Source organism: Gadus macrocephalus, chromosome 19, assembly GCF_031168955.1.
Source record: "Gadus macrocephalus chromosome 19, ASM3116895v1".
Taxonomy (NCBI): domain Eukaryota; kingdom Metazoa; phylum Chordata; class Actinopteri; order Gadiformes; family Gadidae; genus Gadus; species Gadus macrocephalus.
In genome coordinates this window covers 610,001-629,409 of record NC_082400.1, presented here as the reverse complement: position 1 = coordinate 629,409, position 19,409 = coordinate 610,001, and the positions used below count along the sequence as shown (strand labels likewise).

The window sequence follows — 19,409 nt, the reverse complement described above, 5'->3', positions numbered from 1 at the left end:
TGTGAAGTAGACTGAACCGCGACAAGGAGGAGAAAGGGATTGTTGCCGGGCAGCGCTTAGGCACCTCCGCCTCCGGCAGTGGTCCCTCAGTCAGCGGGGCTCAAGCGGGAGACATTCGCCGCCAACAATCCCTTTCTCCATGTCGTGGTTCATGTTCTTGAGGGAGTCAAAGCCAAAGTTCCTTCCCCCCAATTCATTCTCAACCTTGGCTGAGATAACCCCCAATACGAGTCTCGTTGTAGAAATACCAGAGACGAGAGTCCGACGTGTTATGCGCCATAACACCAAAAGCAGAAAGGTTATCCAAATAACAAGGAAGTGTACAACACTTGCGTTACAGTCCTGGAGCTCTATATCTAAATAATATCATATAATACATCGATATCTATATCATATAATACATATTATCACGGCCAAAAGCTGTGTGCGCCTCCAGACGATATTTTGAATCACAAACGACTTTGTCGGGTTCTCCGACGTCTCTGGTTCTTCCACTTTCACATCAACCTGAAGTCGACTGAACCGCGCCGCGCCGGCTGCCCGCTGCCGGGCGATGGTGCCTCGCGGCAACCGGCGGCATGTCGCAATTCATGTACTTCAGCGAGTCAAAGCCAAAGTTCCTTTCCCCCAATTCCTTCTCAACCATGGCTCAGATAACCCCCACAACAGTCTCGTTGTAGAAATACAAGACACGTCAAAGAACCGACAAGAAACACTTGCGTTACAGTGTGTGTATTCACAGACAAACATGTGGCGCTCGCACGGTCGAGTCTCATTGGCGGGCCAACGTCTCTGGGCGGGCCAGGCAGAGTAAGGGGAGGAGCTTAGATGCTTGATGACGTCCTAAATAAAGACATTCCAAATCAGCGCGCTTGAGCCTCCGTTTTTTCAAAGGCGAACAGTTAGTGCTCGTTTTACACCAAACGCAAGTTTTAGCCACTGGGGGACCATAGGCAGGCTACGGGAAGTCATATTTATGTTAGAAAACCTCATAAAGTGAGATTTTCATGTCATGGGACCTTTAAAGATAGGTCTTATAACCCTAAAAGTACATATCATACAATAAATTACAATGCATGAGTTCACAGCTGCACGTGTATATAGAAAAGGTTTTATTATTATTATTATAGACAACAGTTAGTTCAACATTATAGGGTCCTGTCCTTCAACTCCCTGTTTTCTCAGGTAAACACAGAACTCAAATACATTTGTACCAGTGTTTGTGATATCAAGCGAAATAAATATCTCTCTATGTCATATCCCGCCCCCAAAAAATCCCCTGTTAGTGTTGATTCTACAGAGGGGTATTCCACAAAGCCGGTTTTATCACATAACCGGGTAAGTTAACCCAGGGTTTGCGGTTTCCGTTCCAAAAGGATCACGGTATGTTAGTTGCTATAGAAACATATGCTCTGAATCAAACCTGGGGCCTGTACCACGAAGCTCGCTTAGAGGGTTAGCGAGGTATGTTGAGCTCAAAGCCTGGGTTAGTTGTACCACGAAAGTCGATCTCTTTTAGCGTCGCTGTATCACCATGGTGACTTATGCTCAGGCGCGTATCAGACGCGGGGGATGAGTACGATGCATCCCCCTCACTTCTATTGGAAGGCCATTCCATCCCCTCCACTTTTGTTCGTCAAATCCTCACAAAAATCAGCTTTTCTAATAAAAAATAGTAAACGTTCGCCTGTTGTATGCAATTTAAAATGGTTGCTATGATTGCATCCCTCTGTATCAAATTATCACTCTGTAAATCCCAGCGCTACAATTGACGTTACGTAGACTAAACAGCTTGCGCAGCCTGCAGAAAGCGCTGGCAGCGGTGCTCCCGAGACCCGACTATGGAAAGCCAAGAAGGCCACAATCCGGACCTAGATTGGCGCGGTAAAAGTGCAAAACCGTACGGAATCCGTACGGTTTGGCAAGAATTCCGTACGGAATCCGTACGGTTTTGAATGACTAATAGCCGCGGCTATTAGTCATTCACTCCGGCTATTAGTTATTCACTCCGGCTATTAGGTATGCAGAACGAGCCCCTCCCCTTCTTTGCTTGACCACTAAGTTTGAAGGCTGTCTAACCAATCAGTGAAGAGAAAGACCAGACTAAAGTAACGCATTGTCGAAACTAGAGCTGCAGTGCCTCCATGTTTCGCTGTAACATAAGGCTGTGTTATCTTTACTAGTTTCACTACAATGTAATGACCACCACTAGCTAGTGGAAAATATATTTGTGTCTAGTACAGTGATATATTTGTATATGTTACGCTATATATTGAGATGGCAGTGTGCGAAATACCCGACAATATTCGGGGATGTCCTCATCCCCAGATTGTTCTCGATATGCAGTAGCCAGCTAGGCCATAACATTACATAACATGAACATGAACTGAATAAATGCCAGGTAGGCCTATATAGCATATCGGAGACGGGCACACAGTCAGTGCATTTGCAAATGAGAGCCTGCAGTATGACCGATCTTGTGGCATGTGGTCGGAGAGAGTCGTGTGTGTGTGTGTGTGTGTGTGTGTGTGTGTGTGTGTGTGTGTGTGTGTGTGTGTGTGTGTGTGTGTGTGTGGAGCAAGTTGTTGAAGGAAGTGTTTCTACTTGACGTTACAATATTTCATGGATGCAAGCAAGCCAAGACAATCAATCTATATCTATAGCCAGCATGACAACACACACACACACACACACACACACACGCACACGCACACGCACACACACGCACACACTTTAAACACACTGGTAAAGCAATAGGAGCCTGCATTGGCTAAAGTTGTTGCGATGCGCGTTATTTTATAACAGGGAGGGGCAAAGTTGTGCATTACATTGATCCTGAAAGCCTATGTCCTAGAATAATTTATTTGTATTCCGTTTTAGGCCATCTCACTAAAGGTCACTTAAATGTAGCATAATTAAGCTCACCAAGTCCAGTATTCAGAATGAAAAGCATTTATTCACAAATAGCCTACGTTCTATTTTTTTGACAAGCAGAGCCGACAGTCATGTGCGAGTATGCAAATTAGCCATGTGCGCAAAACAGAAGATAGACGCAATGAACTGATTGTTGTGATAGGCTGTTTAGTTGTGGTTGTTTGTGGTCTTAGTTAAACAGTCTTGCCTTGGAGTTGGAGAAGTTGGAGTGATTGTGTGAATGTGCGAGAGAGAGCGCACCTGCCGTGGTGATGTTGGGCTTGTAATGGGCTTATATGTGATCAATGATGTATCTGTCTGATCGTATTAGCTGTAGATGGATGGTTAAATAATGTCACAAGATCGGTCATACTGCAGGCTCTCATTTGCAAATGCACTGATTGTGTGCCCGTTTCCGATATGCTATATACCTGGCATTTATTCAGTTCATGTTCATGTTATGTAATCGAGAACAATCTGGGGATGAGGACATCCCCGAATATTGTCGGGTATTTCGCACACTGCCATCTCAATATATAGCCTAACATATACAAATATATCACTGTACTAGACACAAATATATTTTCCACTAGCTAGTGGTGGTCATTACATTGTAGTGAAACTAGTAAAGACAACACAGCCTTATGTTACGGCGAAACATGGAGGCACTGCAGCTCTAGTTTCGACAATGCGTTACTTTAGTCTGGTCTTTCTCTTCACTGATTGGTTAGACTGCCTTCAAACTTAGTGGTCAAGCAAAGAAGGGGAGGGGCTCGTTCTGCATACCTAATAGCCGGAGTGAATAACTAATAGCCGGAGTGAATGACTAATACGCCTCGTTTCCACATACGTACATTCTCGTATGCGATTCAACCGTCTCCGACCGAAAGTCCATTCATTCCTATGTGATTCTCCGTAATGTCCGTTTTTCCTCCGAGACTCCTCCCCTCCGTAAAATTTCTGTCCGGTATGTCCGTAATATACGTTCAAAAAATTGAACTTTCGCCGTCGTTTTACGGAGATACCGTATGAAAGTTTTTATGTTTTTCACAAAACTTGTAGGCTAAGTACCTGGCAGGCCAAACTCCTCGGCGATCTCTTTCCAAGCCTGGTTGGTTTGTTTTTATCTCTGCATATGTCGATCCTCATGTTCCAAAGTACCGGTCTCCTATCCGCTTATCCGGGGTCGGGTCGCGGGGGGAGCAGCTCAAGCAGGGGGCTCCAGACTTCCCTTTCCCGGGCCACATTGACCAACTCTGACGGGGGGATCCCGAGGCGTTCCTAGGCCAGTGTTGAGATATAATCTCTCCACCTAGTCCTGGTTCTTCCCCGAGGTCTCCAGGGAGACGCCAGCCACCCTTCTGAGAAAACTCATCTCGGCCGCTTGTACCCGCGATCTCGTCCTTTCGGTCATCACCCAGCCCTCATGACCATAGGTGAGGATGGGAACGAAGATCGACCGGTAGATCGAGAGCTTTGCATGCGACTCAGCTCTCTTTTCGTTACAACGGTGCGGTAAAGCGAACGCAATACCGCCCCCACTGCTCCGATTCTCCGGCCAATCTCACGCTCCATAGTACCCTCACTCGCGAACAAGACCCCGAGGCACTTGAACTCCTTCATCTTTTGTCCGTAAATAAAGTAATGCCCGTACGTAAAACACTAGCGACTCCTTCCGTAAATTTACGGAAGCACGGATACGAAAAACATACGTATGTGGAAACGAGGCGTTAGTCATTCAAAACCGTACGGAATCCGTACGGAAACCGTACGGAAACCGTACGGATTCCGTACGGATTCCGTACGGAATTCTTGCCAAACCGTACGGAATCCGTACGGATTCCGTACGGTTTTGCACTTTTACCGCGCCAATCTAGGTCCGGATTGTGGCCTTCTTGGCTTTCCATACCCGACTGCCTGAGAGCTCAGCGCGGTGACCGCGGTCATTCAAGCAGTTTCTCACAGATTGCTGTGCCTAACTTCGTGCTGCATACTGACTTGACGCCTTCAATGAAAAGGTAGAATTGAATCACTGTTTTAGATCAGCATCATTCACTGCCTGTAATGAAGGCAACATTTTCAGGCATATTAAGCGATTAAAGCGATTAATTATTAATCATTAATAGACGCAAGGTTCATGGCTCTCTATTCAAGAGCTAGTTACCTCCTAGCATAAGATCCCATTCATTCTTCCGACTGGAACTAAGCCTACTTTAGTTTTAAAACTGTTCTCTTTTTTCGTGCAATATAGCCAATGATGCCGAAAACTAAAAGAAAAAGACAGGGGACTATAGACGGCTTTTTCAAGAGAAAACAAGTAAGTTGACTTCTCTCCCTCTGCAGACACTGACGTGCTTGCAAGTTGCAAGCTATAGGCTATCTGTTTCGAGTGCTAGTACCGCGGTTGGGATGCACAGGTTTGACTAGGGCTACAGGTAGCCTTTACGGAGAGTAGAGATCCTCGTGCGATTCGTCATTTTCAAACCTTGAGAAAACGCACTTCAATCTACAAGGTGTATCACTCTACATAACAACATCACTACATACAAGTAACAAATGCTCTAGCCAAATGTCATTAGAGCTACAGTTTTTGAACATTCATGCAACAGCCTCAAGTGGCTTTACAAATGTGTTTTGTCTCTGCTCATTATGACAAACTAATTGTTCTGCAATCATTTTCCTGTCCAACAGATCCAGCTTGTGCATAACACACGGTTACACTGTTGAGACATGTTTGTGTCATTGTACTTCGCATCCATGTTTTCAGCCTTCAGAGGCTGCTGAAGCTCCTTTCAGCTTTATCACACAGTGTGTGTGTGTGTGTGTGTGTGTGCGTGTAACAAACACACAAATGAGTCATACACACACACGCACACACACACACACACACACACACACACACACACACACACACACACACACACACACACACACACACACACACACACACACACACAGTGTATCTGCTCGCATTTCTTCCATTTTGTAGGCCTGGATGTATGTAAAAGTTCATATAATTGATCATCGCTATTTGGAATGATTATTTCTTCGCCTATTCCAGAACACCCCCACTTTTGGAAAGCTTGATACGCCCCTGCTTATGCTCGCAACCAAACCTGGTCGGGAGCAGTTTTTCGGCTTAGTCTAGCCGGAGATCGGCTACTTAAATCGGCGTGCGCAGCTTCCTAGCCCCGCCTCTGACAATGGCGTCACCATTTGTGGGTGTTCCCGTGGACCTCGGCGCACTTCTCGTACAGGCGTCTCTCCGGAGACCGAGGGTTTTACGCGACAGAACCGATCCCTTGGCATTGTCTGACGATATTCAGATTTCAGACTTTATTGTCATTGTGCAAACAACGAAATTGGGGTTCTTCATGAGAGATACAGATTCTCATCAGAGGGTGTTCGTTATTTGATCGTCCTTTTGGACCTTATGTAGACAATACTTACTGATGCGCATTGTGTCACCGTGACAGAGTGCGAGAGTGGTGTTTGCGCGTCAGTCTTGAATTTCTGCGCGGGGGGTTCGACTCCCAAGTGACGCGAATTTATGTGAAGCTTAAAAAGTCCCAATTCTCATGCATATGGAATACTTATTCACTAAAGCTTATGGAATTATATTTTTGTGCTTATTTCGAACTTGAACCCATATTTTCAAGGCCGTGCTGGCACCACATCTATGGGGGTAAAATGCATGATGATAGACCGGCGAATTTGAAACCCGGTCGCTGGCGTTCGGGTCTTATACTAATCCACTACGCTACAGCCGCTACCTCTCAGCGGTTGAAAACATGCGATACATTTCTTACATGGGGTGTATTTAAAGTGAATTCCCTAAATGATAGAATAAGGCAGGATGGACGTTGCTTATGCATTTTTAAATCATCATCATTCTATTTGGATTAATGGCGAACAATTCTGCATTTTGCATAGTTATTTTATAGACAATATGCAGAATCATTTCACTTATACGCATATAGACTGCTTGATCTATCGTAAAGGTGAGAAAAATGACGCAAAAAACGCCCCTTTCACATGAACGCGCATTGAACCTAAAGCGGAAAACCTGGTTCAACTAATTGAATCTAAAGTGAGCTTCGTGGTACCATTTAACTCTGATTGCGAGTTGCGGCTCTGTCGAGCCAGGTTTTCCCAAGAAAGCCTGGGTATGTTCAGCGAGGTTCGTGGTATACCCCCCTGGTCGGAGCAGGTTTTGCGCAGGTTAAGTTTGAAACATCACCCGGTTTTGGGTATTTCAACCGGCGTTCACCGCAGATTTCATGTGTTCACAATGGCCTTTTGATGAGAGAACTGCTGATATCGGAGCGCAAATTATACAATCCACCGGGAGCGATTGATAAGACCACGGCTCGACATCTTGGCATATCGGATGACTTTTTGCTGGAGTGGAGAGATATAGATTCTCGCGCAAATCTTTAATATATTTAAATAGCCTTACATAGCCAACACTACCAATCGAGGACCTGGCCTCAGTTCACTCCAGACTATTTGCGTAGCCCTCCGTTTTTTTCAAATGGTAGTTTTATCTAGGCTATAATGTTGGAGATGCTGAGCACATCGCAGTCGTTTCAGATGACCCATCCAAGATTTGTATCGCCCTCCTATCATACAAAGAGCAATATTGTCTGAGTACTATGCCGAGAGGCATTTACAACATAAAGTATAAAATAGTCCTAACGGACTTGCATCCACTGGAGAATGTTCGATCGTAGCCGGCGGCTTCATTACAAGCACTAATCCATCTTGATCTGTGAAGTTAATGAATTGTCACTTTTAGGTTTTCTACCCAGTTACCAAAAAAAGAAACATTTGGAATAGTATGCGCTGTGGCAAGCACACGGTTTACATGTGTTACTTCGAAGGCAAAAAAAATCTAAAATACAAGAAAACACAAAAACCTACATTCAACCAGTGGGGTATGGCCCCTGACTCTCTGAGGTGGTAGGTACCTCCAGGTACCCCCTCCATGCCAGGGCGCCCTGAATTTATGTTTATTAACAGCTCCTCCACCGGGGTCAAGACAATTTGAGGGCCAGATCCAGTCTGCCGACTGTCGGCCTTTTCACGATTGGCTTAAAAAAATAGCTTATTTAAATTTATACCAATACGATGGTGGGAAAAGCTTACCAGTTTGTATGTTTTTTATACTTCATTTTTATACTTGATCCGCTGACCGCTTGGAAGCAATCGGAGTCCATATTTTTTTAGAAGAAAGGGGTTATGTGGTAGGATCTTTAAGAATGCTTAACTGGGATATTTATATATTCATGGCTCAAATATTAAGGATCATGCTTTTGACGTGTAACTAACGCATTTACGCGGCCAGCAATCTGCTGCCAGGCTTTGGTTCTCCGGGTTGCAGAGGCTTTAGCGTTCCATTTTCTTGTGATAATGTCCTTCTACTCGTCATAGTTCTCCAGGAGAAGCTGGAGTTCCATTTCATTGAAATAAGCGGCCCGTTTCGCCATATCGATCAGGGTTTGCACAACCCTGTGTTAACCAACCCCGAGTTGATTGAACTAATGCATAACCGCTGCTGTGGAACCGAAAACTCTGGGTTGGTCGGCACAGGGTCAATCAACCTAGAGTTCAGCGTTAACTCAGTGTTTGTTAAACCTCCGTTCGTGGAACAACCCTCTGATGTCCAAACAATATTGATATCAGCATATAAAGCATGAATCACCATCAATTGTGAATCACCCTCAGGGTCGAATCTCCTGATATACAAATACGGCAAAAATGCGGAGAACATGTGTGAGAACGGCTTACAATTAGACAATTATTATGCTTGCTCCATAACATAGGGAGAAAATGATTATGCTTGCTTCATTACGTAATAGGTGAACCAAACCTTTATATGTTGTACTGAAGGAATTTGTGAAAAAACTGACTATTCTTGCCTATAATTCCTGTAAAAAACTGGTGATCAGCATCAGCCCAAGAAAAAGGTGTTGGCTCTTCCCTATAGCTCTCTTCTCCTGTTCTCTGCTCCTACCCTGTTCTCTCCTCCTCTCCTACTCTCTCCTCTCATCTCTTCTCTCCATTGCTGCTCTGCTTTAAGGCCTAAAAAATTTTTTTGTTTGGTTCCGGTTTCCGACCGACCCTGTCAATTTATGTGCGACCCAAATTATTTTATGAGCTTTAAAAAAAAAATGTATATATATATATATATATTTTTTTTTTATGCAAACTAGAATCACGTTTTGGTACAGCACCTCTTCATTCTGTACAAGGATGAGCGAATTTTCTCGTTTTTAAATTAAAACAACCTACCTATCATTCGCTGCCGCTGGAAAAAATAAAATAAAAAAATAAAATAAATTCCCTACCTACCCATGACCTCAACTGACAACCAACAGGAACCAAACTTTTTTTTTTTTTAGGCCTAATCTGTTGTCTCGTGTGAGTGGACCTATTGATCTTTAACTGTGCATTATAAAAAACTAAATTCCATTGCTGCATCTACATGTCAAATATTTCTACGGATGTGTTTTGGTGTGAGTGTATATGTGTCTGTGTGAGTGGTGTGTACACGATTCTGTGCGTGTTTGTGTGTTGATGTGTATGGGGAGTCTTATAGGTTAATTTGTGTCAGGGGAGTGGATGACAAGCAGTGATCTATCTGTGATTGGTTGTCTTGGTCGTTGCCATGGAGATGGAGGTTGTTGATGTATTCCAGCATCTTTACATTCTGATGCAGTCCCCCCCCCCTCCCGGATGCCCCTATTAAATAAGCTGTGTGTGTGTGTGTGTGTGTGTGTGTGTGTGTGTGTGTGTGTGTGTGTGTGTGTGTGTGTGTGTGTGTGTGAGGGAGCGATTTTCCTTCGGTGTAAGCCTGTCTTTTGACATAGGCCTAAGTGACATGCAATTAATATATGCATGTATGTGTGTGCGTGCGTCTGTGTGGGTGTGTGTGTGTATGCGTATGTCTGCTTACTTGCAGGATTGATATGTGAAGGAAATACCCTGTCCATAAGGAACTTGAGGATGTGTTTTATTTACCAGTGAGAGGAACCTGAAGACAGAGACTGAGAGTAGTTCAGCTGGAGGCCCCTGGGATCCGTCTGCTCCCTCATCAGGCCTCACGTAGAAGACCCTTGCTTTTGTCTGGTTCACACACAACCAGGGGCTTCATGACTGAAAGAACCCCATGTTTGGGATCTGAGACCAGGCCCCTGATCTCATAGTTTCAGGGATGCAAACAGCTCACTTTTTAAGTGAGACTCACTTTTTTGACGGCCAAATGGGTCACTTGTGTGGTTCATGCAGATCCGAGGAGTTTTTGTTTGGGGGGGGGGGGGGGGGGGGGTCTAATTTGCGCCGGAACTTTCATGCGCATGCGCACTCCTCATTCCCGTGACTAACCGTTTCTGCTATCTAGATCGTTCAAAAACTATCAAGCGGAGAAATAGAGCTTGCGCCCGTATATTAATCATTACGGTAGCCCACACCACTTCCGCAGAACTACCGTCCAATCACAGAGACAAGATTCACCAGCACCTGAACTATTTGTATTTGTATTTGTATTCTATGACTTTCGTTTCGCCATAACAGTAACCGTTGTATAAAAGCAATAGATCACTTCAGTCAGTGGCATGTGCTCATTATACCACTGTGGTATAATGAGCACATACCACAGCCTGGCGTGATCTATTGCTTAAATATAATATCACGGCCAAAAGCTCTGTGCGCCTCCGGATTGCCGTAGCGCGGGGAGCTCACAGGGATTGGGCTTCTCGGGGTTTGTTTACCGGCGTTGCTATGGTTTCCGGTCTTGTGTGTTACATGATGAATGAAACAGGCGGTCGAAACTGTTGTGCATTAAGCCCAGTTCAGACTAAAGATTCACCTTGCAACGGCTTGCAACTTGCGACGAGACGGGCTGCGAAGTTCTAAAACTGGGCCGTTCACACTGGCTGCAAAGCGCTGCGACGCTAGGTGGTTTCCATAGCAACTGTGAACGCTCTGGCACAGCTGAGAGCCGCAACATCATAATTTGCGTAGGTTAGGTTAGTTAGGTTTGCGATTAGTTAGGTTTGCAATTAGTTTTATTTTTATTTTACTTGAGAGTAGGCTAGAGTTAGTGTTTTGTCATTCTCCACTACAGCTGCATTGGAGTAAATAGCTGGAGCTTACAGTTAGTTTTGATTACCCGTTGTTGGATACATTGCATTTTCCGTTAGTTGAATTTCAGTTTGATCTGTCTTTGTTCACCATCGGCTCAACTACTACTTGGAGATCGATAACTTAATTATAAACAGGCCTAATTATGTTAGTGAGAGCGAAATGGTCGCAGTTTTTGCTGTGGCTTTAATCATGAAAAGGAGAAGACAGCGAGTTATAAAGCCAAGAATATGGAGCCGCAGTTGGGTACTTGGAAACAGGGTGCCTACGCCAATCTGTGTAGAGAGCTGGAAGTCGGGGATATGTCAGCTTTCACCAATTTTACACGCCTGTCCCCGGTCCTATTCCATCATCTGGAGGATCTGGAGAGGCCTTTAATTCAGAAGACGAACACAAATTACCGGGACTGCATTTCAACCGAATTTAATTACCGAATTAAGTACTCACTTTTTTGACCCTTCATCTGTTTGCATCCCTGAAGTATCCTCACGTTTTTAACTCTTTCGATTGCTTGCTTTCTTCTGCCTGGCTCCTCCCTTCTCCTCTCCTCTACTCCTCTCCTCTCTTCCCCCCTCCCTCTCCTCCTCCCCTCTCCTATCCGCCGCTCCTCTCCTCTCCCCTTCTCTCTCCTCTCCTCCCCTCTCCTTTCCCATCCCCTTCTCTCCTCTACTCCCCTTTTGTCTCCTCCTCTCCTCCCCTCCTCTCCTCCCCTCTCCTCTCCGCCCCTCCCCACTCCTCTCCTCTCCTCCCCTCTCTTCTCCCTTTCTCTCCTCTCCTCCTCTCCTCTCCGTTTCCGTTTCCGGTGTGTGAGTGTGAGCGGCGGTGGTGGGGGTGCGAGTGGCGCGGAGTTTTGAATTGTTTGCTGTCCCTTTTTCACGTTTTTTCCCTGGTTTCTCCGTCTGTTCTATGTGCATGATCAGGTACGATTTATTAATATCTTTACTGTGTTGGCGAGTGATCAGTGGTTGTGTCGGGAGGTTTTCAGGAGGAATGGCGTCCTCCGAGACGCCACCTCCGTCTATTCGGCAGGGAGTTAGGATAGTCCCGCCGGATAGTAGCGTTACTGTGGAGGAAGTTCTGTTGGCTGTCGGTGAGCAGGTAGGTCATGATAAATTATCTTTTGCATCAAGAACGAATAAAGCAGTGGTTGTGTTCCTGAAAGAAGAGCCCCTTGTATATCAGCTGGTAGAGAGTGGCGTGTTTATTAAGGACCTATTCGTGCAGGTCTCCCCGCTGTTGGTTCCATCAACGCGGATCACCGTGTCCGGTGTTCCGCCGTTCATACCGAACGAGTTGTTTGAAAACGAGCTCCGTAGGTTCGGCAAGTTTGCCGGTGGATTTAAAACAGTGAGTTTGGGATGTAAGGATCCCAAACTGAAGCACGTACAGTCTCTGAGGCGGCAGGTGTTTATGTTCCTGGACTCGCCGACACAAACACTCGATGTGTCGTTCAGAGTGAAGCACGGTGATGGGTTTTATATGGTGTACGCCAGCTCAGGTCAGTTCAAATGTTTTGATTGTGGAGATGTGGGACATAAACGCTTTGCGTGTCCACATAGTCAACAGGGGGCGGCTCGCTCCGCTGATGAGGCGGGCGGCTCCGGTGGGTCCGCGGCTGGCGGCTCCGGTGCTGAGTCCCGGTTGTCGGGTCCGGTGCTGGGTCCGCGGTTGTCGGGTCCGGTGCTGGGTCCGCGGCTGGCGGGTCCGGTGTTGAGTCCGCGGCCGGGTCTGCGGCTGGCGAGTCCACGGCCGGGTCTGCGGTTGGCGAGTCCGGTGCTGGGTGCGCGGCCGGGGCCGCGGCTGGTGAGTCCGGTGCTGGGTCCGTGGCTGGTGGGTCCAGTGCTGGCGGGTGCGGATGCGGGTGCGGATCCCGGTGCTGGGAACGTGGCAGCCGGGGCCGCTGGCTCGGTGCGACCGGTGCCATATTCTGAGGATGTTGACTTGGATAGGGAGGAACAGAGTGAGCCTAAGAAACAGCAGGCTCCTGTGGCTGCGGAGAACCTGAGCAGTTCTCAGTCTGCAGGAACGGAAGCAGCTTCCACAAGTTGTACTGGCAGAGATTCCACTGTGATCACCAATGAAGGACAGGGTATGTTAAATAGTCAGGCATCCTGTGAAGGAGAAGACATGGAGTATGACTCTGAGTTAGATACAGTATCTAGTATAGGTCAAGCTTCCATCAGGAACACATTCTTTAGAGGAGATAAATCATTTTCTGGATGTGACATTTAAAAAGTCTGTTAGACTAAATGATTACTTCAGTGACACTGATAAGTTCATCAGATCTGTTGATTTACTGAAAAGATTGGTCGGTTTTGACCTCTTGGATGAAAAGAAGCGCTTTCGCCTCAAAAAGCCTGTTACAATTCTGAGAAAAGCGAAAAAAGGTAAAACTGCTAAAAAAGACTAAAACTTAACAATATCATGTACCACACTGTGTTTTTCCTCTTTTAATTGTTCCTTGCTTTGTTCATTTTATCTGTTTCTCTTCTCTGACCTCTATGCAGAGCCTTAAAATAGGGTATTTGAACATCAATGGTGGAGGGAGATACAGAAGGGCATTAATCTCTGAAGTCGCCACTCAAAAAAGGGTTGATGTGCTGTTTTTGCAAGAGACGCATACTAATCCAGCAGACGAGATAGATTGGGGTTTATGGTGGGAGGCTTCATGTACCCTTAGTCATTGCACCAATCTTAGTGCCGGGGTAGCTGTTCTGTTCAGGAAAGATGCCAATGTAAAGGTTTTATCTTCTACTGAAGTGGTGAAGGGCAGGCTGTTGTTTGTCAGGGCAGAAATAGAGGGCTCTGTGTTCTGCTTTGCTAACATATATGCCCCAAATCGATGAACAGAAAGAGTGGGTTTTTTCGCCCTGCTGGAAAGTGAGGTGGGGAATTACCAGCACGATCATCTAATCTTTGGCGGGGACTTTAATTGCACTCTGGACTTTACTATAGACAGAACAAGTGAAGAACCCCACCCACAGTCATCTCAGAGCCTTAGTGGTGTCATCGCACACCTGGATCTGTTGGATACATGGAGGGTCAAACATCCGCAATCCAGGCAATACACATGGGTGAGGGTCCGCAATAACAGGGTGAGTGCAGCTAGACTAGATAGGATTTACATTTCCAAAAGTCTCAGCTCTAGATTAGTCCACAGTCACATAAGTCTATCTATGTCAGCATAGATTTGATCATTTCGCCAGGTGAAAGGGTTGGGTCCTACTGGTCTTTTAACAGTAGACTTCTGCAGAACCATACTTTCTGCAAAAGCTTTGAGAGTTTTTGGCAGCAGTGGAAATCTAGGAAAGCAGATTTTGATTCTTTGAAGCTGTGATGGGAAGTTGGTAAGGCCCAAATTCGTGTGTTTTGCCAGCAGTATGCCTCCCACTCGACTGCTAGGATAAAGGCAGCAATTCAGGAGCTTGAAGCCAGTATTAGGAACATTGAAGAGGGGTCACATAGGGTTTTGGATCCCACCACGGGTCATCTGCTGCAGGAGAAGAGATTGGAGTTGAGCTCCCTCCTGCAGGAGAGAGTGAAGGGAGCTCTTGTCAGGTCTCGCTTCCTCCAGCTAAAGGATATGGATGCCCCAAGCTCTTTCTTTTTTAATCTGGAGAGATCGGTGGCACAGAGGAAGCAGATGACCTGCCTCAAGCTTCCTGGAGGCAGAGTGACCACCAGTCCGGGTGAGATGAGGACCCATGCGATGGACTTCTACGCTGACCTCTTTGGGGCAGAACAGTGCAGCATGGAGTGCCGTGAGGAGCTCCTGGAGGGGCTTCCTCAGCTCATATCAGGAGAGAAAGCTGCTCTGGACTCTGAGCTGACTCTGGACGAGTTGACAGCCGCTGTCAATCAGATGGCATCAGGACGGGCACCAGGGATTGATGGTCTCTCCACTGACTTTTACAAGCGGTTCTGGAATACCCTTGGACATGATTTACATGGGGTTTTATTGGAGTGTTTCAGAACAGGATCGCTTCCTGTCTCGTGTCAGCGAGCTGTGCTTTCCCTGCTTCCCAAGAAAGGAGACCTGGCCTTACTTAAGAACTGGAGGCCGGTTGCTCTCTTTGCACTGACTATTAGGTGCTTTTCAGAGCCCTATCCAACAGACCTAAGGACATCCTGGGAATACTTGTACATACTGACCAAAGCTATTGTGTACCTGATAGGAAAATTATGGACAAAATTTTCCTTATTCGAGATATTATTGATGTGTGTAGATCCCATAATGTAGATTTTGGTATTGTTTCTTTGGACCAGGAGAAGGCTTTTGATAGGGTGGATCACTCTTATTTATTTTCTGCACTTAAGGCTTTTGGTATAGGTGATGGTTTTCTGGCCTGGATTGGTTTATTGTATAATGGTGCTCAATGTATGGTAAGGATGGGGGCAGGGCTGAGTCGGCCAATCCCTGTTCAGCGAAGGATAAGACAGGGTTGTCCTATCTCCGGTCAACTATATAGCCTAGCTATTGAGCCCTTGCTGTGCATGTTGAGAGGTCTGCTCAGTGGTCTCTCACTGCCGGGGTCCTATAATCTTGATCGTCCACTTACTGTTTCTGCGTATGCAGACGATGTTAATATTTTTGTCTCCAGCCAGGGGGATGTTCAATGTTTGCAGGATACCCTGTCCCTGTATGAAAAGGCCTCATCTGCTCGGGTGAACTGGGCAAAGAGTGAAGCCATATTGGTGGGACAGTGGAGGGTTCAGGCAGTGCCCAGTCTGCCTGGAGGTCTTGAGTGGGGGAAGGAAGGCCTGAAAGTGTTGGGAGTATTTTTGGGCACTGAGGGTTTTCAAAACAAGAACTGGGAGGGAGTTAAGGAGAAAGTGTGCGCTCGGTTGTCTAAATGGAAATGGTTGCTACCCCAGCTGTCGTATAGGGGAAGAGTTCTGGTGGCCAATAACCTGGTCGCCTCGACTCTTTGGTATAGGCTGATTGCTCTGACGCCACCGAGAGGCCTGATGGAGGACGTTCAGCGAGTCATCCTGGACTTTTTCTGGTCTGGCCGGCACTGGGTCCGGGCAGCAGCAATCTACCTGCCTGTGGCTGAAGGGGGGCAGGGACTGATTAACATCCAGGCAAAAATTGCCTCTTTTAGACTTCAGACTGCACAAAGGCTGCTGTATAATTGCGGCCCAAGCTGGTTTGACGTAGCTCGATTGCTGCTGGAGAGAGCTGGGCGATTGGGCTACAATAAACAGCTTTTCCTTCTACAGCTTGAGGATGTGGACTTAACTGGACTGACACCTTTCTATAGCTCGGTATTGCAGGCATGGCAGATTTTTAAGGTTGCACGTGCCACAAATGAGACTCCGGGCATGTGGTTGTTTGAGGAACCTTTGTTTTATAATGACCCTTATAAGGACTCAAACACTGCAATCTGCCAGCCTGCGAGCCTGTCTTAGAGAGGCTAGCTGCACCAAGCTGGGCCATCTGATGAAGATGACGGCAACATCTGTGGACGCCTTGAAAGAGAGAAGTAACATCACCTCCATCAGGTTGATCAGCAGAGTGGTGGAGGAAGTCTGTGCTGCCCTGCAACAACCTCTGAGAGAATTTGCAAAAAAACGCACTTTGTGTGACCAGTGGAGCGAAGAGGGAGAGTACAGTTTCCCCGCTCTGTATATCACCCCAGTTGTGGGGGAGTGGCAGGAGGGAGGAGGTCAGCTGCTGTCTCTCACAACCCCACACCTGGAGACTTTTCAGATTGCAGGGATGAAGGATTTGTACCAAATCTGCTCCAAGGTTCTGAACCTGCACTCTTTGGCAGGCTTGCAGGAGTCGAGGTGGACAGATTTTTTTGGTCCAGACGTTTCCCCGAAAGGCAGCTGGCGGTCTCTGTACAAGCTGCCCGTTGAAAAACGGACAGCAGACCTCCAGTGGAGGATTGTACATGGAGCAATAGCTACAAACAGATACAGAGCGCACCTGGATCCAGAGCAGGGGGAGGAGTGTATTTTCTGCTCTCAGATTGAGACCCTGGTGCATTTATTCGTTCAGTGTCCTCGGCTGGCAGTATGGTTTGAGCTTTTAAAAAAGTGGTTTCAGGGTCTAGGGGATTTTTCTTTTGATTTGGTTATTTTTGACCCAAAGTACTGTGCTCAGAAGAAGATTGTACACACATTGGTGAACTTTTTATCTGGTTCTGCCAAGTTGGCCATCTGGCTAACACGCAGGAACCGGGTTCAGAGTATCGGTAGTGTGGAGCCGGTGCTGGTTCTGAAGGGCCTGCTGAAGGCCCGACTGAGGGTGGAACATGCCTATTATCAAATGATGGACGATATGCAGGGCTTCAGTCACATATGGGCTGTTGGAGGGGTTTTATGCTCTGTGGTTAGGGAAACACGTTTTCTGTTTTTTGTATTTTAGGGATGTTTCTGTTTTGTTTTTTTAGTTTTTTTTGGCATTGCTGAAGTGATGATGTGACAGTGATCTGTTTTCTCCTTGTAGTTGTGCAATAAAGGGATTTTGAAAACCAAACCTCCCCTCTCTTCTCCCTTTCTCTTATCTCCTCTTCTCCTCCCCTCTCTTCTCCGCTCTCCTATCATATCCTATCCTCTCCTCGACTCTCCTTCTCTCCTCTCCCCTCCCCTCCCCTTTACCCCTTCCATCTCCTCTCCTCCCCTCCTCTCTCCTCTCCCCCCTCTCCTCTCCTCCCCTCCCCTTCTCTCCTCACCTCTCCTCTCCTCCCCTCCTCTCTCTTCTCCACTTCTCTTCTCTCCTCCCCCCCTCCCCTCTCCCCTCCTCCCCTCCCCTGCCCGCCCCTTTCTCCTCCCCTCCCCTCCTTCCCTCACCTCTCCCCTCCTCCCCTCCCCTGCCTGCCCCTTTCTCCGCCCTTCCCCTCCTCCCCTCCTCTCCTCCACCCCTCTCCTCCTCTCCTCTCCTCAGAGTGTGGTCCAGGGTTCTATCGCTCCCTGCTCCAGGCGGGAGGCTGCAGTAAGTGTCCTCCCCACAGTTGGGCCAGGGAGTCCGGGGCCCGGGTCTGCAGCTGCGAGCCTGCATACTACAAGAACCCTGCGGACCCCGCCAACATGGCGTGCACACGTGAGTCCCAGAGAGGGCCTTTAGCAACAGGCTTTAAGGCGTTGTATGTTTTAATATTCAGTATGTATGATCTTGTTCTGATATGTTGCATGTGCACATTGGGGCAGGTTGTGTTGCTGTTTCTCATTGTGTTCTTCTATCATCATGCAACATATCCTGTTCTTTCTCCGCCATCTTCTCCTTTCATTGTCCTCTTCTCCTCTCTTCTCCTCCCTTTTCTTATTTTCTCCTCGTCTCCTCAGTATATATATATCTATAATGTCAGCTAAGAGATGCTCTTTCTTGCTTTCTTTCTTTATTTGGTGTATGTGTGTGTGTGTATGTGTGTGTGTGTGTGTGTGGTTGGGTGTGTGTGTATGTGTGTGTATATGTGTGTGTGGTTGAGTTTGTGTGTGCGTGCGTGCGTGTTTGCATGTTTGTGTGTGTGTGTATGCATGTGTATGCGTGTGTGTGTGTATGTGTGTGTGTGTGTGTGTGTGTGTGTGTGTGTGTGTATGTGTGTGTGGTTCCCCCCTCAGGCCCCCCTTCCGCTCCCCGTAACGCCATCTCCAACGTCAACGAGACCAGTGTCTTTCTGGAGTGGTCCGTTCCAGTGGAGACTGGCGGCAGGAAGGACGTGCGCTACAACATCCTGTGCCGCCGGGTGCTGCCGGAGGGGCGGGGCTTAGAGGAGTGTGGCGCAAGCGTGCGCTTCCTACCTCGGCGCGTGGGCGTGGCCAACACCTCGGTGATGGTGGCGGACTTGCAGTCCCACACCAACTACAGCTTCCTATTGGACGCTGTCAACGGCGTGTCACTGTTGGCCAATGACCATGCCCGGCAGTATGTGACACTCAACGTCACCACGAATCAGGCGGGTAGGTTTGACTCATATCTACTTCTAGCAGCTAGGGGTTAGACTGTACAGATACAGTTCGTCAAGGAGCAGCTAGGGGTTAGACAGTACAGTACAGGTCATCGAGGAGCAGCTAGGGGTTAGACAGTACAGTACAGGTCATCAAGGAGCAGCGAGGGGTTAGACAGTACAGAGACAGGTCATCAAGGAGCAGCTAGGGGTTAGACAGTACAGTAAAGGGCATCAAGGAGCAGCTAGGGGTTAGACAGTACAGAGACAGGTCACCAAGGAGCAGCTAGGGGTTAGACAGTACAGAGACAGGTCACCAAGGAGCAGCTAGGGGTTAGACAGTACAGAGACAGGTCATTAAGGAGCAGGTAGGGGTTAGACAGTACAGAGACAGGTCATTAAGGAGCAGCTAGGGGTTAGATAGTACAGTACAGGTCATCAAGGAGCAGCTAGGGG

General features: G+C 47.2%; 1 protein-coding gene across 1 annotated transcript in view; it reads left to right on the top strand.

The window, feature by feature from the left end:
• The window catches only part of LOC132447843 (ephrin type-A receptor 5), a 111,016-nt gene that overhangs the window by 49,426 nt on the left and 42,181 nt on the right, over positions 1-19,409 (top strand). Inside the window, exons 4-5 of the mRNA XM_060038835.1 lie at positions 17,954-18,109; positions 18,628-18,966. Coding sequence (XP_059894818.1) covers positions 17,954-18,109; positions 18,628-18,966 — 495 coding nt within the window. The remainder of the gene's footprint in view (positions 1-17,953; positions 18,110-18,627; positions 18,967-19,409) is intronic.